Source organism: Trichechus manatus, unplaced genomic scaffold (genome assembly GCF_000243295.1).
Source record: "Trichechus manatus latirostris isolate Lorelei unplaced genomic scaffold, TriManLat1.0 scaffold00251, whole genome shotgun sequence".
Lineage (NCBI taxonomy): Eukaryota > Metazoa > Chordata > Mammalia > Sirenia > Trichechidae > Trichechus > Trichechus manatus.
In genome coordinates, this window is record NW_004444187.1 from 1,674,622 (window position 1) to 1,698,444 (window position 23,823).

A 23,823-nucleotide genomic window follows, 5' to 3' on the forward strand; every position below is an offset into this window, starting at 1 on the left:
TAAACCCAAACCAAACCCATTGCTGTCGAGTCGATTCTGACTCACAGTGACCCTATAGGACAGAGCAGAACTGCCCCATAGGGTTTCCAAGGAGGATCTGGTGGATTTGAACTGCCGACCTTTCTGGTTAGCAGCCATAGTTCACCATAGCTCTTAGCGACTGCGCCACCAGGGCTCCTTTACAGGTACAGGTGTTAGGATTTACAATACATATTTTTCGGGGGACACAATCCAATCCATCACAGATGGTGTGGTCAGTCCCTAGAATCTGACAGTGTTGCTCTTCGCTAAGGAGAGGATGCAGTCTGATGCTGTGTTCAGTGCATTTTAAACGATGCTCCCTTAATAACTGCTACCACAGACTCCCCTCAGTGAAGTAATCCTGCTTACAGCTTCAGTAACCATGGCTTCATGACACCTGAGACCTCAATAGGAGATCTAGTGGGGAGCAGAGTTAAAGAAGGGGTGCTTCTTCTCTAGGAAGGCAGGTAAGCAGGCATCCTCCCTGGTGTGCGTATAGCCGGCAGCGGCCGTGAACACAGTAGACTCAGGCACCTGGCCAGCCCACTGCCAGCTCAGCTGTGGTGATTCATGAGGTGCTGCATGCTGCAGTCACTGCCCTCACAGCCTTGTGGTGATGATCTGACTGTACACACCCAGTGGCACTCTCTTCTGAGGACCAGCCCTGTCTTTGCAACTGCCTTCAGGCCATCTTTGAATGTGCTATTGATGACACTCAAACTCATCACTTTTCTTTCCAAACTGGTTCCCTCTCCCCGCTTCCTATTTCTATACAATGTCAAGAGCCACCCTCTCCCCAGTTGGAGTTCTCAGCTACCTTCTGACTCTTCTTTTTCCTTTATTGTTCATATCCAGTCACCCATCCTTATGAATTTTTCTATTGAATTAAAGGAAATCGCATACTTGGGCACCTACAATCCGATTTCTTTGATTCTAAAATCTCCTTCCTCAAGCCCACTTCTACAACTTTTTAGCTTAATGTTCCCCAAGGCCTTCTCAGCTGCTTCCAGTGTTAACCACTCTGATCTAGTGGATGAAAGCATGGTCTCCAGAGTGGTCCTGCCCTTACTAGCTGTGTGGACTTAGGAAACTTAGCTCTCTAAGTCTCAGTTCTTCATCTGTAAAATCGAAAAACTCTTACCTATCTAATAGAATTGTTTTGAAGTTTAAATTGGATAAACCCAGTGCCTGGAACATATTAAATGGTCACTACTTTCATTCAATTATTCATTCCAAAATATTTATTGACTATGACAGACACTATTCTAGGTGCTGAAGAGACACAGCAGCAAACATTAATTAATCTTTGTCCTTGTGCAACTTAAAGCATCGTTATTATTACTATTATTACTGTTGTTGGCCCAGTGACTCCCCATAATATCTATAAAGACAAAGCCCAAAATTCTAATAAGTCAACTGTGGCCCTCCAGAATTTGTGGCTTTTTATCAGTCCACTATCATTTTTCATTTTTCTCTAAAGCAAGGGTCGGCAAGCTATTTCTGTAAAGATCCAGGTAGTAAATATGTTAGGGTTGAAGGCCATCAGGTTACTATAGCTTATTTTTGGGTTTTTTTCCTTTTCCTTTTTTTTACATTTCGTACGTGTAGCAACCATTCCTAACTTGTTGGGTACACAAACAAACAACAAAATAAACAGGCCAGAGTTTGCCAACTCCTGCTTGAAAGCAAATGCTTCTATCTGTGGTCCAGCCTCTTCTTTCAGTGTCCTTCAAAGGCACCATGCACACAGGCAACAAAAGACATACACTCAAAATAGATAATAATACAAAGTATAAAGAGCTCACTTGATAGCTAAGTTCTGAAAAGAACAGTACAGGCAGTAAACGCAGTGTGGGCTTAAACAGGTGGGGAAGGCTCACGGTGGGGGTTGAACTTGAGCCAAACCAAAAAACACATTGCTGTTGAGTTGATTCCAATTCATGGCAATGCCATGTGTTACACAGTAGAATTGCTCCATAGGATTTTCTTGGTTGTAATCTTTATGGAAGCAGATTGCCAGGCCTTTTTTCCTCAGTGCCACTGGATAGGTTCAAAGCACCAACCTTTAGGTTAGTAGTCAAGTGCAAACAGTTTGCGCCACCCACGGCAGATCTTTTAAAAACTTGGATTAGTAAAGAGGGAAGAGAGAAATACTTGGAGCAGAATATATTTTATGTATACATGTGTATGGATTTATACCTATTTGTGTACAAATGCATTTACATATAAATGAAGTAAATATATATCCACTCTCAAGTTATCACTAGGATTCAAAAGACTCAGAATTCTACAATACAGGCTTTAGGCTTCTAAGTGTTAAAACTTTTCCTCCTTTCTCATCATTTCCTAAGGTGAATCAGATCTAAAACAGACTGCATCCATGTGGTTTCCAATTAATAGTATTCACATTGCATTTCCATCACAGCCAGGAGTGACAGTGATTCATAAAGTAAATTTTTCCAAGTGAGGCAGATTTTCAAGCTCACTATATACAAGTGTTCAACTTTTCTATATTTATAAATGTTAAAATAAAACAAAATTTTAATGTACTTACTCACAGAAGTATAAGAGATACCCAGAAGACAGAACACTGATTACCTGCTCTAACCAATCAAAGAGAAGTAGTTCTTCCTGTGGATGGTAAGAGCCACGGTCTGTTTCTGTGCCTAACAGGGTCATGCTCAATGGAAACAGGCTGATGGCTGCTTACAGGAGGGCTAGGAAAGAACAGGTGAAAGAAGGATGAAATGAGAATCCTTCATTTGTGCCCTGATACCTTATTTATTCCCATGACTATATTCCAGCCTGCCATTACTGTCACCACTTCTTATCCCTCCTTTTCGTCTTACCCTTGCAGAATGATCTTTCCTTATCTTCTCCCCCTGTTCCTGAACAGACTGCTCATCAGAAACTTCAGTCTACACTATTGTAAGAACTCAAGAAAAGGTTTAAACACAGGAGAAAACATTCTTTCATGGTTACGAGGGTGGGGAGGGAGGGTGAGGGGTATTTACTAGCTAGACAGCAGACAAGAATTATCTTAGGTGAAGGGAAGGACAGCACTCACTACATGCGAAGTCAGCACAACTGGACTAAACCAAAGCTAAGAAGTTTCCTGAATATAACCAAACACTTTGAGGGACAGAGTAGCAGAGGAGGGAGTCTGGGGACCATGGTTTCAGGTGACATCTAGGTCAACTGGCATAACAAAGTTTATTAAGAAAATGTTCTGCATCCCACTTTGGTAAGTGGTGTCTGCGGTCTTAAAAGCTAGCGAGAGGCCACCTAAGATGCATCAATTGGTCCCAACCCACATGGAGCAAAGAAGAATGAAGAACACCAAAGACACAAGAAAAGTATTAGCCCAAGAGACAGAAAGGGCCACATAAACCAGAGACTTCATCCGCCTGAGACCAGAAGAACTAGATGGTGCCCGGCTACCACCAATGACTACCCTTACAGGGAACACAACAGAGTCCCTGACAGAGCAGAATAATGGGGTGCAGAACTTATATTCTAGTAGAAAGACCAGACTTAACGGTTTGATTGTGACTAGAGGGATCCCGGAAGACATGCCCCCCAGACTCTCTGTTAGCTAAAACCATTCTCGAGGCTAACTCTTCAGACAAAGATTAGACTGGACTATGGGACATAAAATGATACTTGTGAAGAGTGTGCTTCTTAGCTCAAGTAGATACATGAGACTAAATGGGCAGCTCCCGTCCAGAGGTGAGATGAGAAGGCAGAGAGGGACAAGAGCTGGTTGAATGGACACGGGAAATCCGGGGTGGAAAGGAGTGTGCTGTCACAGTATAGGGAGGGCAACTAGGGTCATATAACAATGTATGTATAAATTTTTCTGAGAGACTAACTTGAATTGTAAACTTTCACTTAAAGCACAACAATAAAAAAAAAAAAAAAAAGAGAAACCTCGGTCTAAGGGCAACCCTCCTCACTGACCAAGTTCCCTGAGGACCTTACCAAGCCATTTTCCGGTATCACTGTATCTACATCAAGGTCAAGCTCAGGAAAACTGTTCTGGGAGCAAAGCATGCACTTGGTGGTGCCATTGAGAAATATAATCCTGTGGCCACAGTAGGGGTGGTATGGAAAGGCCTTTCTTTTAACATTTTTTTCCTTAACCCATGCACTATTTTCAGTTAGCAATCAGTGAAAATGGAAATCTGTGGATTCCAAATGGAAACGTCGTGGGAGGGCGTCTCTACTGCTGCCACTGCTCGATCATGGCATAGAAGGCGTTACTTTTAAAATACCTCATACAGACACTATTACCCACTCAAAGGTGAGTTCTGTTGAAAGGCTCCATAGAAAGCCTTAAGAAGCAGAGAAGTTGGTCTCTCTCTTTTTGGGCTTTAATTCTGTTTTCCCAATTTTGATTAAGTACAAAGCTCTGGGATTCCTATCTATTCACCCTTACTACTTTCATATTTTCTTCTCCTTTGACTTGTACCCCTCTTTGTTCTTCTGCTCTATCTTCATCCCAAGTTCATGGATGGAGGTGGGATGGTGTGTTTGTAAGTGTGTGTGTAAGGAAGGGGCTTAGGTAATGGTGAGTGGAGCTTTCCAGTTTTTCGTCAGCGCTAATTTAATTCCTGGAAACTCCTCAATTCCATAAATTAGTTTTTAGAGATTTGGGGGAGAGCATGAAAGACTGTTTTATCTAAAAAATTATTTGTAATAATCAGCATTCTATTACACTACTTGAAATATGGGGCTCTGTCATATGATTTACTCACTTAATAAATACATATTTTGTTCAAGCTGTTGTGTTAAGAACTGGGCATGTGGAGATAAAAATCCCCCAGTCCAGGGAGGGATTACCCAATAAGCAAGGTATGCACAGGCTTACTTACTGATCTGTACTGCACAATTTCACATGGGTTTCACACAACAAACTCATGTGAAATTGTGCACTACAGGTTAGTAAGTAAACACAATTAAAGCCTGTACATGCCTTGCTTACTGGTTAATCCATCCCTGCCCCAGTACATATTTTTAAGGGGCTGTCTTAGTCATCTATTGCTGCTATAACAGAAATATCACAAGTGGACGGCTTTAACAAAGAGAAATTTAATTCTCTCACAGTCTAGGAGCCTAGAAGTCCAAATTCAGGATGTCAGCTCCAGGGGAAGGCCTCCTTTCTCTGTTGGCTCTGGAGGAAGGTCCTTGTCATTAATCTTCCCCTCAACTAGGAGCTTCTCAGCACAGGGACCCCAGGTCCAAAGGATGTGCTATTCTCCTGGCTCTTGTTTCTTGGTGGTATGAGGTTCCCCTCTCTGCTTACTTCTCTCTTTCATATCTTGAAACAGATTGGCTTAAGACAACCTAATCTTGTAAATTGAGTCCTGCCTCATTAACACAACTGCCACTAATCCCACCTCATTAACATCATAGAGGTAGGATTTACAACACACAGGAAAATCACATCAGATGACAAAATGGTGGACAATCACACAATACTGGGAATCATGGACTAGCCAAGTTGACACACATTTTTGGGGGACACAATTCAATCCCTAACAGGGGCTAATGAGGGAAACCAGTGAGCAGATTACAATCGAGTATGGTAAATGATACGACAGAAATAAGCAAAAGATCCTACTGAGTACTCAGGAAAGGGAGTTAATCCAGAATGGGGGATGAAGGGAAATCTAGAGGTTTCCCAGGGAAGGAAATGGCTGAGTAGAGTTTTAAGGATAGGAAGGTACAAAACTTGACAAAATGAGTATGAAAGGAAATCTGAGGAAGTTGAAAGAAAAGGTGTTTGTTCTAAGGTAGAGTCATGAGGAAGACTGATGAATTCTGGGAACTTCAGGAATGACGGGCTGAGATTACAGAAGGGTAGCAGTGGTGTGCTGGAGCTAGCTCATACCAGCTTGCAAGAGCTGACTGTGAATGTCCTGTTCTAGTCCTGTTCAGTGACCTCCCCTTGGTAATTTGAAATTGGCATTGTGGAAGTATTTACACCACAGAAATTGGCAAACACTACACATCAGGGTTTCTATCTGCCCTCCTCCTCGAGCTAAACATTTACCAGCATACCACTGGTTATAAGAGAGGACCAGGAGACACCCAGAGCCAAGATAAGAAAGTCCTTGAATAGTATACTAAAGAGGGTGGATTTTACTTTGAAACCATTGAGGAAGCCTCCAATTATTTTAAGGAAAGCAGTTACATGAATAGGTTTGCTTCTGAGAAAGATTACTCCCTCCGGCAGCAGTTTGGAGACAACTAGATTGGCTGGGGATGAGGACAGAGCTAGGTAGATCTAGTTTTATTCTACTGGTATCATTTTCAATATGCTAATAAAGCAAAACCTGTCTGGAATAATAAAATCCAATTTTGTATTTCTGTTTTGTGTATGCTGTATACAGGAGAAGTACGGATTTTTTTTTTTTTTAATTGTACTTCAGGTGAAGACTTACAGAACAAATAGTTTCTCATGAAACAGTAGTACACATATTGTTTTATGACATTGGTTAACAACCCCACAACGTGTCAACCCTCTAACTTCTCAACGTTTTTTTGGTGAAAATACACATAGCCAAAGATACACCATTTCAAAAATTTCTACATGCACAGTTCAGAGACATTGACTACGCTCTTCCAATTGTGCTGCTATTCTCACTTAAGATGAAGGCTTACAGAACAAAATAGTTTCAGAAGTAAGGATTTTTTTAAAAAAACTTCATACATACCATGAATAACACCAGGTTTTATATTGAATAATTCCTTGGAAATATTAAGTTTCTTGATTAAATAGGTGTTGTTAATTGCATCCAAACCAGCGGCTGGGTAAGATGCTTATGAAAGTCTTAAATAAGACTGGTGCAAAGAACAAGAATGTCAACATCGGTTAATTAATGAGAGAGGTTGTGTAAACTATTACTTAATCCCAGTAGATGGTTTTCTGAGCCACTGGGGAACTGGGTTGAGATTGATAGAAAAGATTAAGGTTAGAAGGAAACAGAATATTATAACAAACAATAGTTCAGTTTAATCTATGATTTACCCATAGCTCTGAGTGTAAAAATGAAAGCCTATTTCTTAACAAGAAAGGTAAAATGAGGCTATGACAATGTCGTTGTTAAGGTAACTGTCCACCCATTCACTGGAACAGAGATTTTATTATATACCAGCAGAGAAAACAGGAAATCTGCCTGTTTCTTGACTATTTTATGAACCCTCAGCATATAGTATTAAATAAAGACTGGGAGTTAATAACTGCAGGGTCCACGGCTGCAGGGAATGAAGGGAAAGCCAACATCTTCAGGCTTTAATATCTAAAGCTCATACAAATACTAAATTAATATTTACTTGTAAAAATTTAGGTGTTTACTTTCCAAACATTTCATAATCCTTCCTTTTGCATGAGTTCATCCGCATTCAACTGAATTGTTATCGCTAGGGTCATTAGACACCCAATATCATACAGTTACACCACAGTTACCTTAGATCCCACAATAATTTGTTTTTTTTTTTTTTTTTAATAGAGAACTTTCTTTTGTCAGATGTGGTCAAGTCTTGGTTTGCATTTTTCTATGACTTATAGCTGTGCCACAAAATAGTGAACTTTAGACTTTCCATACCGAGGTGAACGTGTTTTCCTGGGCAGAATCTACTAAAAACAAACGGAGACATGAGACGAGAGATGGGGCGATTAGCATACCATCATGTCACACACCCGGCCGAGAAATCTGAAATGCTTATTCATGTGTTCATAAGCATTTGGTTCTAAAAAGTATCTAGATGGAAAATACCAGGATTATGATCACAGTTCACCATAATATGACATTATTTTTTTTAGCAAGCATATATTTCAGTCCTCTTTGTACATGTCAAAAACCTTTCAACCTTAAAGTTTTATGTACTGTTAGAAACCACTACTTATATATTACTCATTATTTTGCAAGTATTGATTAATACTCTTAATATTCAGCCAGTAAGAAATAGATCTTGGATTTGTCTGTCCAACTCTGCTTGGAATTAGTACCTTTCCTATGACTATTCTGAAAATGAGTGAGTATAGTTGACAGTCAGGAAAACTGCTCATTTTTTCCCCCCGTTGGCTCTCAATAAAAACCCAATGCCACTGACACTTTTCAAATTAGAAACACTTCTCAATTACTCTTACTAATACATTTACTGATTCTTGTCTACCACAATGTTGGAGCCACAAATAAGGTTTACATTATTGAACCATCAGCTGTATTATATCCTATTATAGACTTCTCCTCTTTATTCATTTAATCTAGTTCCTTAAGTACCAGAATCACCTAACTTGACCTCATATTCTCCCCTATTATTGTATTTTAGGACATTTCCAGAGTCCTGGGCCTTCTCATATTATTGAGTATATGAAGAAAAATAATCTCACCTCCCTGTTATCTTTGTTTTGTATAACCACTGCACACACTGTACTCTAATAAACAACCTCTTGCACTCCAGTTCCTGGTCACCTTACTGGAAAATAAATAGTCTTCTGCCTGTAATTACAGCCTCAGGAAGGAGCAAGCCAGTGACCTCTGTGACTTGTAGGCACAGGAATAGTAAGCCCTGAAGATTAAATGCCTCCTCTTCCCCGACCTTGTCTTTTCCCTTGGCAAACACCACTTCTTTCTTGGCCAAAGGAAAGTGAACAAAGAAAAGGTGACTATTTCTTTCAGTTCCCAGAGAAGTCCTCATTTACACCTGCATTTCAAGTCTTCCTGATTTGTGGAGACGGCAAAAACATTGTTTTTTATGATCCAGTCATAAAAAGCATTCGTAAATTTTATCAAGAAGTTTTATCCAAACACTTTAGCAGTTGAGATGTTCTCTGTTTACTGTATAAATACACAGATTTCTTTTGGAAGACAAAATTTTTTATCAAACGAAATCAACACTATTTATCAACTACCATCTGCAAAGCATATGCTTAGGTACAAAGAAGCACCACAAAATGCCTGCCCTCTAAGAACTTAAGCTTATTCAGGTATTTGCAAGATTTTACAGACACACACACACAGACACACACACACACAGACACACACACACACTCCACCAAAACCAGTTACAATGGAGTCAACTCTGACTTATGGTGACTCCATGAGTATCAAAGTTGAACTGTGCGCCATAGGACTTTCAATGGCTGATTTTTCAAAAGGTTGCCAAGCCCTTCTTCTGAGGTGCCTCTGGCTGGACCTGGACTTCCAACTCTACGGTTGTAGCCTAGAGCATTAACCATCTGCACCACCCAGAGACTCTGTGTGCGTGTGCATACAAACATGATTACAATGAAAGAGAAAGGTGAAATGTCTCTGCAGCTAGAGATGAAGAAACTTGCCTATAAATTAGCACAATATAAAGATGGCACGAACTAGACAACACACACTTGTACATTCAGTAGATGCTCATGATATCCTTGTGAGTCCCCAGGAGCACTTGTCTCTCATTTGGCCCTAATGCCACATGACTCTCATGAGAAGGAAATGGTCTAAAAATGGACGCAATTGTGCAGAGTACAGTAAACAGATGCAGAGAGACAATGTGATTTGGGGCCACCTCAGCATCACATTCCCTTGGATTCTATTAACTTCTAGAATTTTGATAGTTTCAAAACAGCTTTATTCTGTGTGTTCTTGGATTTATATTATTCTCTTTGCCATATAACTTACTGATAGCAGGACAATACACTCCCCACTCAAGGGGGAAAAAAAAGGTTTTCTGAACAACAGGGACTCCGTTGTTGGCCACAGAAAAAGGGAGAAGGGGATAATAAAGAAACAATGTGGACCGATAGGAGAAATACCTGTTTTCAGAGAAGCTGATTAAGGTGACAAGCTGTGGGAGGTAGTGAGGGGGAGCGCTACCTAAACTATGTCCTTAGTATCTACCTCACAGTGTACACAGTACCTTCTTTATACTAATAACCACTTAATGAAAAGTAACTCAATTCCTTTAGAAATCACAGAATAGACCTGCAAAGTTTAAAACATATTGACCAGTGCTTTTTTTAAAACAGGAATTGTTAAAAAAGTTCAAGCAGCACTTCTTGTGCTATGTTTTTAAAAGTGTAAAATAATACACAATCATGGCTAGAACACACTTCAAAATGCTGATTAAATGCAGCAGCACATAGTTAAGACATAAAGCTTTTGAAATTGGTAATGCTTATTAGCTTATTACATACCGGCTATATGCTTGCCCATATACTAAAGATATGCTGCTTTTTCTAAAGTTTTAAACTTTATGTAAAAAGCTAATTTTCAGCTTTATATAAAATTTTAAATATCACCTCTCAGGGCAGCCTTTTCTAACCATACTATCAAATTTAGATGTTTTTGCTCATTCATATTCACAGGTGTTTATTTCCTTCACAACATATTTCATAAGTTATCATGACATATTTGTCGCTGTAACTGACTACTGTCACCTCCTCCATCGTCTGTTTCCTGGAGGCAAGAACCATGCCTGTCTCGTTCAGCACTGTAATACCAGCAGGGTTAGGCTCTTAATATCTGTTGAATTTCTTGTTGAATCTTAGTTGTCTGAATAAAGCCTTTCCTTCTGTCTCTTGCTGAAAACAATGATTACATGTTTCTGGTCATTTTATGCACTAAATAAAATGGTCAGGCTTCTAGCACTTGACTTAAACTAATAAGACGAAAGAACAAGCATGTAACGTAATTAGCTTAAAATAAATGGAAACTATTGCACATTTTATTGTCAAGATAATGTTTAGAGATATTCGTTTTTGCTATTGACTGCCACTGCATTAGTGCTTGTAATCTGCTTAGTGCATCAGCACTAAATACTATTGATTCACTCAGAGCTAACAGACCAATTTAATCTCTGCATTTTCCCCATTTCCTGAGGACCACTTCACCTATAGTTTAGTTAGAGGACCGGCTGTTAAATGCAAGTGTTAACTGGATTTTAAATTTAAAATGCCATTAGAAAATTTAATATCATACAGATTACACTTTTTGAGTACACAAAGTCTGACAGATCATGAACAAGCCATGTATTCTGATATGACAACTCTGTAAACTTAATTTTCATAAAATCATCACTAAAAAGAATGCTTTACAAATCAAAACTGACCTTAATTTACCCTTTTTACCTAGGGCACTGTTGGAAATATCACCTACCACCTTAATGTCCTTTGACTGATGAATATTTTGGTGATTTACTCAAGAGACAACTGAAGTCAGACTTCTGTCTGAATTCATAATGTAGTTACGTCATCCATAAACCATTTTCTCTCATTTGTGAATGAACATCAAGAGTGATTAAAACAAACACTTATCCTACATTAGTGTGCGTTTCTAAGACATGTTTCTGTCCTCTTGTTGAAAGACTAGGGAATGCTTTTGAAGTATACACGGGTAGACACACTTCACCTGCTCCAATGTTTTCTTCGGTCTGGGATGAAATGCAGTAAACCTCTTCCCCAAGGCCTAGCAAGGCTTTTAGGACAGGAAGTCAACACCGCTCAGCAAGTAATTCATATGCAAATAAACCTACTTGGAACATTTTAGTTAGAAAAATGTATAATTAGCAGACTGGATTGTAGCCAGGATCCTAGAACCACGTTCGACTTTCACTATTATTTAAACAAACAAACAAAAAAAAAAATCAAGGGAGTTTTAATGACTTCAAGAGTAGCTGAGCCCTTGGTTTCATTTCCCTGACAAACGGGTCCTTTTCAGCCCTCACTGGCTGCTGGAGATGTGACTTGCAACAGATATCTGGGCGCTGAGTCATTCTGGACTCCCTGTGCCCACTGAATTAAGGTCCTTGCCAACCCATGAATAAGCAACGGCAGAAATTCCTAGTGGGTCTTCTATCCAAATTCTGACAGGTCCTCATTTTTCTTCTTAGAGTGAGGAGATAAGAATTTAGGGTGCGATGGCTACAAATAAGATATGTGTTAATACCCCAAATGTGAAATATTATTATGAGTAAAAAATCCATTATTACTCAAGGAGGTTAATATCCTCATCAAAACGCAGGATCTCACATGGTTCCAGAGTCTCTAATCATGTAGTCTGGCAATGAAAATATCATGTATCAGAGCAATGACTTTAAATTTTTATTAACATTTTGGCTTTTCCATAACCAACTTGAAGTTTTTATTTCTTTTTGCATGAACTCCGTATTTCCTACAACACTTTTACCAAACAAATCTCTGCCTAGTAATCAACTACTTAAATAAAACACAGGTCATACCACCTGCTTTAAAGGACATTAAGATGAAGAATTAATTTAAAATGCAAGTGACTCAGAGTTAACTCTCAATTACCCACACAAACGGGAGATACCATCAATCATATCATGAATCAATACAAACCACAGGTAAAGCCTAATCACAGTTTTGGCGACAGTTTCAGTCTCTCCACCGGCAAAAAAAAAAAAAAGTATGAATAAGTTAACTTTATTCATGCCTTTGCTTTTTCATCCTTTTCCTGGGGTGGGTCTGTGACTAAACATGAAATGGTTTAAGATGGCTTTAGCAGGAGGAAGGGAAAAAGGCAAAAGGCATTAATGGTTCATTTTCTAACATGTTTTCTAATACTCCAGGGTATGTCCAATGATCTCAGAGAGTGTTAAAAACTTCTGGCAAGAAATCAACTTTAAATTATTTTAAGAAAATAATGCAATATGCCACTTTTCGTGGGAAAGGGGTGGCATGGAGCATTTAAACAAATAAGCTAGGGAACAGTGACTCCCATGCCTGGGAGACAATAAGGAAGAGTCTGCAGAAGGAAAAGGAATCAAGTGTAAAATTACCAATGAATTTCTACTTAGATTGAAAAAAAAGTATTATATTGAATCATTATACCTCGAGGATTTTCTTCCTTGAAAGATTTTGCTTTAGAAGCTATTATATTTGGCATATGGCCAAGATATCTAAGTTTTAGGACTGGAGGACTGTCTAATATCAAATGTAAAGAATCCTCAATAGCATTTTTCATATAGGTTAATCTTTTCTCATTTCTAGGCATGGGAAGTTAAAAAAAAAAAAAAAGAAATCCCTGAAATCTGACTTCACATTTTTCATCCATAATACCAATATATTCTCTTGAGAGTGCTAGATGGTTTAAATAAGACATGCCAAACCAGTATAATTACATGGATGTTATTTGTAACATTGCCTCCACATTCACAGTTCAAATGGTGTGGGAGATTATAGATATATGGCCTATAAAGAGTTATAAATCTTCGTTTATTTTATTAAATATTGTGAGACATGCCCTGAGGATGAGAGATCAATAATGATCCTTGTGGTTTCCTGATGGAAGACTGCAATTATTTTCTTCCATTACAACTTCAATGTAACTCAATTTTTCTCATCTATCATCTTTGTAATAGTAATAAAGAAACATCACTGAATGTTTACTTTTCTGTCTGTTCTCATTACTTCTTGTTTGCATCTTGTTTTGATTTTTGTTCTCATTCAAAATTGTTCTAATCACTTTTCTTTCTTCCTTTGATGGCTCTGCCATGGTGACCTTTTAACTTTGGCACTCTGAAACAGAGATGGAAAATTACTTTAAGTTTCCTTTATTTTGGGAAACAGTTGGCTACTCTTTGGATTTGAGTATAAATGATATTTTAAAAGAAGGAAGTTTGATACAAACAATTTATGAGGTGGATTTTTTCTAAAGCTGCGTTCTCAACAAATTCTTAAATGAATGCAAAGTATGAATAAAGTACATAAACATAACATCTTACAGTGCCACAGGTAGTCAGAATTGAAAATTGGGGAAAAGAGCACATCTTATACCTTCTAACTTGCCTGTAGAACAATTTTGATTCAATTGTCTTCACTCTACCCCAACCCCCCCCCCCTTTGAACTATTACATCTTAAGAAGGTTTTACACATATTAAGCATTACACAGGCGGGTGACTCATAATAAGCAGGGATAGAAATGAAAGACCCTCACAAACAACAGCACCAGAATGTGCCTCTTCCAGAAAACAATAGAGTTTGCCTTTCTTTGTACAAGTATTCCTTACAGAAATTCTTGCTATTTATTATGCACCAAGGACTAACATTATTCCAGTTGTATACAATAGTCCTGCAAGGAGGAAGATGGGCTAGGAGACTTTAAATAATGCTCTCATGCCCCTACAGGTAGAAATGGTCATACAGGTAGGAAATGGTGGAGTCCAGATTTCAACCCAGATCTCTTTGACTTCTCATTCTGGTAGGTCATGCTGCCTCCCAAAGAGCCAAATTTATGGTGCTCTTATTGTGCCAGGTATTTTAAATACATTATTCCAAATTTTCACAAAACCCTGTGAAGTAGGTATTACGATCTGTATGTTCCAAATGAGGAGACCAAGGCTTCAAGAAGTTGAGTAATGTGGAAGGAAATACACAGCTTGTATATGGTAAGCTAGGGCTTGAACCCAGGTCTGCCTAACACCTAATTGCATGCTTACCTTCTTCATTGATCAACGGTTGGTCATTAAAATGACCAACATATCTGTGAAAATATCTGCTACAAGTATACTTTTATTCTTTTCAGATGCTCACACACAGAGCAAAACCTTGATAATAGGATTGCAAGAAGAATGGGATAATGCGATAATTGTATTTTCTGGGTAATTGAGAGATACTTCAAGAGTCCTTTTTTATTTCCACTTTGATTAAAAATCTTTCTAAAATGTATTATCCTACTTCCCTTAGTAAGTATATTATAATTTAGGGAGCAGGATCTTTGTTGATTTGAGGACTTAAAAAAAACTCTCTTATTCAATATTGATTCTCATGTGTAGGAGACTGGGCCAATGTGTACAGATTCTATTTTTTTCCCCTACAATAATTATCATGTTAATAAATCCCTTGATATGAAACTTCAGTTGAAAATTCCAGTTAATTTGTTTAAAATTAAATGTATTTTTAATACTGTTTAAACCCAAATATAAACCCATTGCTGTTGAGTTGATTCTGACTCATAGCAACCCTAAAGGACAGAGAAGAACTGCCCCATAGGTTTCCAAGAAGCGCCTGGTAGATACCAACTGGTGACCTTTTGTTTAGCAGCCGATCTCTTAACCGCTGTACCACCAGGGCTCCAAATATAAGGTGAGGTATTTTTCCCCCTCAAATCTGGGCTTTACAAAATCTCCATATTATGGGGTATTTTCTAAATTACTTTATTTTGAATAACATGCTCATTAGGAAATATGCATTAGCGTGGAACAACTTCAATCAATACTACTGTGGGATGTTTATAGAGGTTGCCTGATGAATGGTTAAAGAAGGAAGTAAAGAAATTTAAGGCAGAATTAGTAATTACTCATGGGTGTATAATCTCACAGTTCTAAGCACTGGAACTTACTGTAAGCAAACCTTTCAAGAATCACTTTTAGAAGCAATACAATAAATGGCTACATCATGAAGATCAAGAATATACATATGTACAGAACTGGTATAATCAGCTATACTAATCTTACATTAAGGAGTGCCAGTGGCTTGCCATACAGTTTTCAGAAACAGCATCATACGTGGAGTCAGAGTTGTGAAACTCAAATGACTCAGAAGTGAAGACGATGTGCTCTGCAAAACTGTCAGATGACTCAAGAGTGTCTTTAATGCTGTCAAGAACACGAGAAGATGCACGTGAAGAGTTTGCACAGAAGTGTTTCATGAAACGTTGAGTGGGAAAAGCGACATAATCTGTGATCTTAAATAAGCAGGATAGAAGCATTCAGCTGCTAACCAAAAGGTCAGCAGTTCAAATCCACCAGCTGCTCCTTGGAAACCGTATAGGGTAGTTTTACTCTGTCCAATACAGCTGCTATGAGTTGGAATCGACTCGATGGCAACGATTTTTTTTTAAGCCGACATTTGACTATTTCCTCTACATTCCACAAGTTATATAAATTTTTTCTTTTTTACAGATTTCAGCAAGGAAATGAGGGGTAGCTTTATTATATGCGGGGCTGTGTTAAATTCATGGATATACAGTTATCCAAAATCTTTAAAAATCTCCATTTTCCTATTTTCAGAATTAAAAAAAATTTCCTCATGTCCATTGAAGGAGATGGGCTGCAGGAGGCTGATCTAGGTCACCCGGTGCTAGGACTAAGATGGGGGCTGGCTCACTCACCACAGCTCTGGGAGCAGATGCGGGCTTGGTGCTGGATGCTTGGCCCTCAGCGTCTGCGTGTGCACAAAGGAACAAGGACAGCATCAGCTGCTGGACCAATGGCTGATGCAGCTGAGCCCTCTCTGCCTGGGGTGTTAAGCAGCCTGGGAAGGATCACTGCATTGGTTTCTCCAGCAGCTGCCAGCAGCTTTTACAATTAAGGCAGGGAGAGCAAGTCAGGCCTGATACACCTGGTGGACCCCTAGAATTTAAAAGGCCCTTTCCAGGAACTCTCACTGTCTAATCCTGTGACACAAGTAGGTTTCCTGCACATGATAGGGAGCTCAAGGAGGGTCAGAAAACTCCTTCTGTGGCTGTGCTCACACACTTGGACTGGGTGGAAAGCCTAATTGGAGAGTTACCGCTGTGGCTTTCTCAGCCTTGTCCACACAGCACACAGGAGTCCCTCAAGACATATTTGACTGATTAGATGTCAATAACAAAACTACAATAAAGTTTGGTCTGTTCACCAAACTTTATGCCAAAATAAAAACTCAGTTCCAAGAAATTTCTAGAACAGTCACCTGATGTCTTGCCAAGTAAACCTGCCAAGATAAAATGGAGTTGTCGCATTGCTTAGTCTTTCCAAACTGGTTTGATTTTGCAAATCACTTTGTTTTTGTGTGACTCATGGCTCTAGGTGCCTTCATTTTAAGAGGAAGCTGGGAAATAATTATATGCTGATTATTGGAACAATATGATGTCTTTCCGTGGACGGGGTATATGAAAACAGAGAATGTGCACAGTCTCAGTCTTAGAAGAATTTTGATCTTTAGTAACCAGAGAAGATAAACAAGCAAATAAACGGACGAGGTGTAAAGGTATTTGTCTTTATAGAATAGGGCCAGTGCTAAAGTTGGCTTCTCCTGTAAGAAGACTACGTTGGCAAGTTCCATCTTGTTTCCCAGAAGAATTTTTGTGATGGGAGTGATAATGGTTTCAGGTGTGGCTAGTGCATTTCAGGTATTTTTTCTGGACAATAAAACTGACCTGAATTTTATTGGAAAATCCTGCCTCTTTGTTCTCTTTGGAACACTAAAGTCAAAAGGGTAGGATAAAGTTCAAGTGTGTTTTGAGAATTTCTAGAATTGATGAGTATTTTTACATCTGGTAGCTGAAATGTACAAAATAAAACACTAAGATATCAATATACCCTCATAAGCAAAGTGTCTTTTTAATATTTAACAAAACAAGATATAAATAGCTAAGTCATGTGCTCTAGAGGCCTGGGGAAATTCCTAAAAGACTCTTTTTAAACTTGTGTTTCTGAAGCAACTTACTGGATGTAGGAAAAGTATTTTCTGTGTAATGTTATTAAAATTACACTTTTATTTCCTAATTCCAGGTTTCTGAAAGTCCTTGTTTTCCATTCATTCTTTCATATTTTCTAGCGAAGAAAAGGATCAGCCTCATGAGGAATTCCACTATAGAGTTTGCAAACATATATTGAACTCATGCAGGGAGAAGTAAGTCTTAGTTGGGATATCTGTGTATTTATATTATGTATATTCACAGACCTTGGGGGAAGGAAGTAGTTATCTGTTTCATTCACCAAAAGATGAATTTACTTTCTCTGAAATATTTTTTTAGCTTTACAAAATAGTCTTCTAGAACTTCCATCCAGAGAAGTATCGTAGACATTTAAACCCAGCAAAAGTGAAACACGTTTCTAAATTCATATGCCCTTAGTACTCCCTTGCAAATTACATATACTTTCTCCTATCAAGAATACGTTTAATGTTCTTCCTGTTTGCAGTTATAAGCTTTATTACTTAGATTGAGACATGCTATAGTAAGCGAGACACACCTTTCCAAAGTCAAATTGTCTTTAGAAAAGCTATGCTAGTTGTTCATCCAGGTATGATCACTAGTGGCCATAAAGTTAGGAGGTAGAGCCAGGTCCATATGCTCAAATCTGGGTCCAAACTGAGGAAGCTCATGGCTACAATAACTCTGAATTTGGTGTTCTCCCTCTGGTATCAAGTGATCTGATGAGTAGGAGTATAAATTTTCTGGGTACAGGCAGTAGACAGCTAGTCTAAGGCTTTTACTGCATCTAAATCAAAGCAACCAAGAATTCTCCTAACACTTCCTGTGAAAATACCATTTTATCTAAGAAAAATGATCAACAATCAAAAACATTTACATTTATAAATATTAAATACCAACTAGGTAAAAAAATACCAAACTAGAACTTGGTAGATACATGGCTATTCAGAAGGAACCATGATTAAATTCAAGATCCAAAGAAGGATTTGGGAACAAAAATTTCCTTTCTACATTTCTAGGTTACTTAGGGAAGCATATTGTCGTTGTTGCTAGCTGTCATTTAGTCGGCCTCTGACTCACGGTGGCCCCATGCACAATGGGACTGGATCATTGTGATCCACTGGGTGTTCACTGGCTGATTTTCTGGAAGGAGATTGCCAGGCCTTTCTTCCCAGTCTGTCTTAGTCTAGAAGCTCCACCGAAGCTGGTTTAGCCTCATAGTAACACGCAAGCCTCCAGTGACGGACGGGTGGTGGCTGCGCTGAGGTGCACTGGCCTGGAATCAAACCTGGATCTCCTGCATGGAAGGTGAGAATTCTACCACTGAATCACCGCTGCCCCTGAGAAGCATATTAGGTAATTTAAAAATATTTTATTTACCAACATTTCAAAAGAGATTAGTTTTAGTTAAGTCTCCTTCAGTAATGCCAAGATTACATATCAATCATTGTATATCAGTGAGTGAATAGGGTCTCATAAAGAAAAAGCCTTCAAAACCCACAATTAATTCAAGCATCTTCTTCTAAATGTTGTAAAGAATGCAGTAGGATCTCAGAAACTGTGTCTTACAGGATTTACTGTTGTGTTAAAATTTGTGTTAATCTGACCAGAACTACCAATGATTATATGAGAAATAACTTTAAAAATCTGGAGTGTTGCAAACTTAAAAATCCAAACTGTAAAAAAATTTCATTTTTTCTTTTAGTGATAACACTAACTTTTATCAAGCTGTGATTTTACTTTTTAATGAAGATTCAATTTCTAAATTTTCTTGGAAAGAATTTATGAACATTTTAGATGAAAACCTTTTATCAGGTATGAAAAAGCCCTTGATAATGTTTTCTAGACTGATACTTATTCTGATCTGTATTCTATAATTTTAAGTGGGGAATCTGTGTGACTTACCCTATTAAAGCAGTGTTCATGGCTGGGTCTGTAAAAATGTTGGAGACATCTCACGTTGTTTTTGTTGACGATCTTATTGAAGAAGTCATTGACATATTTGATAGGGAATGCACAGACGGCAGATCGATTCATCGGTTCAACAGAATCTAGCTTGCTTTGCGCGAACACCCCATAGAGAATGTCATCATCAGGGAGGGCACCTATTTGCTTAGCGAGATAGGCCCCAGGCTTACTGACGTATGCAGCCTGAAGGATATTAAACACCTCCTCCCTTGTCGACCTCTTCCTTCTCTTTTCAGTGAGAATACACTCCAGAGGCATTTCCATGTAGGAATGCAATCCAGAGTCTACAGAACAGAACCTGATTATTCTTGTGTGAAAAGTCTGAGATTCTAGAGTTTCCCGTTGGACAGTCAAAAAGTAAATAAAGTGGTTGTGTTTGAAGGCATGGACATACTTAATGGGGTAAGAATCTCGGAACTCAGGTAGAACATCAATATAGGACTGGTCCGTCAAAAACTTAAAACCATCTTGCGTTTCCTTTAGCCTTCTCACCGATATTGAATGCAATGAATGATCTGGAAGGTAGGAAGAACTGATGGTGTTACCTACAAAAAAGTTGATGAACCTGTTCTTTTCAGTGAGTAGGACTTTGGTTCCCAGGGCGCTCACCACACAGTCAGGACACTGGCTAGGCTCTTCATCTGCCTGTGGGGAGTACATGCAATGAACCTCTGAATGTATGTCAGCAGGATTATTGGGTGGCAGGACATGCCGCTGGCAGGTCCCCCTGTTGATGCTGCCACAGCTAATGAGTTGGTCATCATAGTATGTGTCAACAAGCAGGGCCATGTTGATGTTATCTTTCCAAATACTACCTGATAAATTGGCTTTGCTACTGCAGTCCTGACACGGCAAGCAATCTGGGTGCTCCAACACGGGCCCGGTCTTGTACTCAGCAACCTTTTGAAGGTCTTTGTCATTTAGAACATAAATGTTGTTAACGGCACCGAGGAAAATGTGATGCTCATGCAAAACGATATTCTGGATGGGCGTGTCTGCAGTGAAGTTGGGAAGCTGATACTTCATATTCACATTCATCTTGGACTTGGCAAGTGCCTCTTCACATTCCCCATCGCTTTTCTGCACCAAGGTAAAAAGGAGTACAAGGATGCCAGGTGCAAGCACAGCAGGGGCCTTCATTGTGACAAGGTTATCTGCCAAAACACATTCAAGGTGAGAGTAGTTTAGTTATCAATAGAAACAAAGAGATAAAAACTGCAGAACTATACTAGTTAAGCTACAAGGAATAAAGCTTCCTAACTGGATTTTTTTTTTTTACTTGGGGTGAAAACAAAAAACTCTAGCTGGGTTAACATAAAGATGCATTGTGCAGTTTGACATGACTCCATATAGTTTAATTTTAGAACTCAAGCCATGAACAAGTAATTTTAGAGAACCATTATGAGCTTCAAACAATGTTCTGTATTAAGACGAAACAGCAGCTAAGTGAGACTCATGAGGCAGTGAAATAAGAAACATAACACATTTCTTTCTTAACCACTTGCCAGTTGTTTAATGCGGTTTGGTATCTGTGGTTAATGACTATGTTGATATTTAAACTTTTTCAGTCAAGCAAAGGAATTGTGGTTCAGATTCATTTATTCTACAAATCACAGCAGGCATTGTTTTGTTGGGAGCATGCAGAATTACTAGGCTAAATTTAGCTTCCTTTTGGAAGAAAACAATCATAAATTCTAGAAGCAATACGATCACATGCTGTTCATAGGATTCTGTGTGGCGGAGGAAAGGTATGGTTGTGATTTGGCAATAGTTAAGCTATTGTTTCAGACAGACAAATATTTAATTTAAGGTACGGGAACCTAAAAACAACAAGCTGAAAACGTGTAAAATAAAATATAAACTTTAGGACTAAAGTTCTAGAACTGTTTCTTAGGGGGAAAACAATATATTGTTCATTACCAAGTCAAAAAACTATTTAATAAAAGGAAAATATTTCTACTAAGAAGCATGAGTAGATTTGTTATTCAATTTTTTCAAATTTAAAATGCATAAGTTATAAACATTATGAATTCTATTTATAATAGCCATAGGTAGAGTGATAGTTTGGGAAGAAAAGGCCTTAGAACAAATAGAAACTAAGTAACTATTGCTTTCCTCCCTCTACCCCTGTTTTTTTAAAAGGAGCATATAGCTGTTAGGACAAAGGGTTTATCTTAAAAACATACTAGGCATTACAACTATGCTAGAGACTAGCCCAGGGTCTATAAAACCACAATAGAATTTACTGAGCAAGTATTATGTGCATGGCTCTGTCCTTGTGCTATGGGAAATGGAGCATGGCTCCTCCCCTTCAATGAACCTACACTGTGGTTGAGGGATAACACACATATGTAGATAAACATAATTCCCTTCGTTATAATACCCTATATAACACAAACCAAAAGCTACAAGCATCAAGGGGGTGAGATATGACCTACCTGCATTTAGGGTTACTAGAATTATGAGAAATAGGGATGATTACATTGGGAGGTAAGGACAATGTCTGTTTGGCTCACCACTGTATCCCAAGCACCTGGCACAGAGCCTGGGACATAGTATGTATTTTATATATGTGTGTATACACACACACACACACACACACACACACACGTATGTATACAATAAAAGATTAAATGAAAATTAAGCAGTCAGTTCAAAGTCACATAGCTGGTAAGTAGAACAGCCAGAATTTGAATCCAAATCTTTTTGACTCTAACATCAAAGATCGTTTTACTCTACTAAACTAAGACTTGGGGGCTTTAGTTAAATGAAGAGGTAACAGAAAGTCATTGAAGAGTTTTGAGCTGGAAAGTCACATATTAACCCAAGGCTATACTCTAGGAAGATGGATCTGGAAGCAAGGTGGCCTACAGCAGGGAGAGCCTGGTGATGGGACAACCAGTTGACAGGCTATGCTGACAGCCCACGAGGAAGTAATAAGGGCCACAATCTGAATGGTGGCCCCAAGAATAGAAAGGAAGGGATGAATAAGAGACATCTACGAAGAAATAAGATTAGATGCCTAAATGAGTGGAGTACATAGGAGAGGGTAAAGATGACGAGCAGTCTGTGACCTAAAAGTAGAACAAGTTACAAAAGTAGGGGAGTCAGCAGGAGGAAGTTAGGCTGAAGATAGGGGCAGATAATAAGTTGGTTGTAAACATGTAGAGTTTGATGTGTCACTGGGAAATGAGTGAAAATGTTCTATTACAGGGATGACTAGTAGATGTCATATTGTTCATCAATTCTGATGGATTGGAAGTAAGTACCTAGAACAAGCGAAGAATGAAAACTCGTTCCAGACAGGGCATTTGTGCCAGGGGGCAGAGTCAAATAATGAGAAGGATTCTGAGCTGGAGTTTGTCCTCAGTGGGAGAGTGGCATGATCCATGAATAAAGTCTGTCTTGAGTGAGACAGGAGAGGCATGAATGCCAGATATTTGCCATCTTGGAAGTAGGAGGAATGAAAATTTAGAACTCAATCACGGTGGAGTAGTTGGGACTCCAGTTGGACTAGAGATAAACTCTAGTTTGAACGTTACATGCAGAGAGGTGACGGTTAAAACCAAGAGTGAGCATGTTCATGGAGGGACAAAGTGAAGGAAGTGAAGGTAAGTGAACCAAATCTTGAGGAATGCTCACACAGGAGACAAGAAAGATAAGGTCCGCGAGGCATCAAGAGAGCCAATTCTGCATTGCATCACAGAAGCCAGGCGAGGGTCTCAAAAGGAAGACGTGGTTCACACGGAAGAGAGTACTGTCAAGATGGTAGTTTCAACAGATTCAACAGTGGTTGTTGTTAACTGCTGTTGAGTCACCTCTGACTCATAGTAACTTTATGTATAACAGAAAAAAATGTTGCCTGGTCCTACGCCATCTTCAAGATTGTTGGTATGTTTGAGTCCACTGTTATGGCTATTAATGTAGTGCCTTCCAACCTAGGGGCTCATCTTATAGCACTATATTGAAACATGCTGTTGTGATCTATAGGGTTTTCACTGGCTAATTTTTGGAAGTAGATCACCAGGCCTTTCTTTCTAATCTGTTTTAGTCCAGAAGTTCCACTGGAAACTGCCCACCATGGGTGACTCTGCTAGTATTTGAAGTACCAGTGATATAGTTCCAAGCATCACAGCAACACAAGCCACCACAGCAGGGGCAGATGACCCAGTAAGGAAGGTAAGCACAGGCTTACTTGTGCTTACTTACTAATCTGTAGTGCTTACCTTGCTTACTGAGTCACCTGTCCCTTTTGGGGACTGTAAATTTGAAAAGAGGCTTTCATTCTGTAGGAAGGTTGGGAGAGAGACAGATGCCAGCCATACCTAGAAGTAGAATCTCTGATGTGGTGAAAAAATATGAAATTGTTCACTATCGATGACCTGGTAAGCAAGGTAA

At 38.9% G+C, this 23,823-nt stretch overlaps 1 protein-coding gene across 1 annotated transcript in view; it reads right to left on the bottom strand.

Annotated features, from left to right (window-relative positions):
• The window catches only part of MET (MET proto-oncogene, receptor tyrosine kinase), a 117,465-nt gene that overhangs the window by 69,420 nt on the left and 24,222 nt on the right, over positions 1–23,823 (bottom strand). Inside the window, exon 2 of the mRNA XM_012559485.2 lies at positions 19,363–20,579. Coding sequence (XP_012414939.1) covers positions 19,363–20,565 — 1,203 coding nt within the window. The 5' untranslated portion in view covers positions 20,566–20,579. The remainder of the gene's footprint in view (positions 1–19,362; positions 20,580–23,823) is intronic.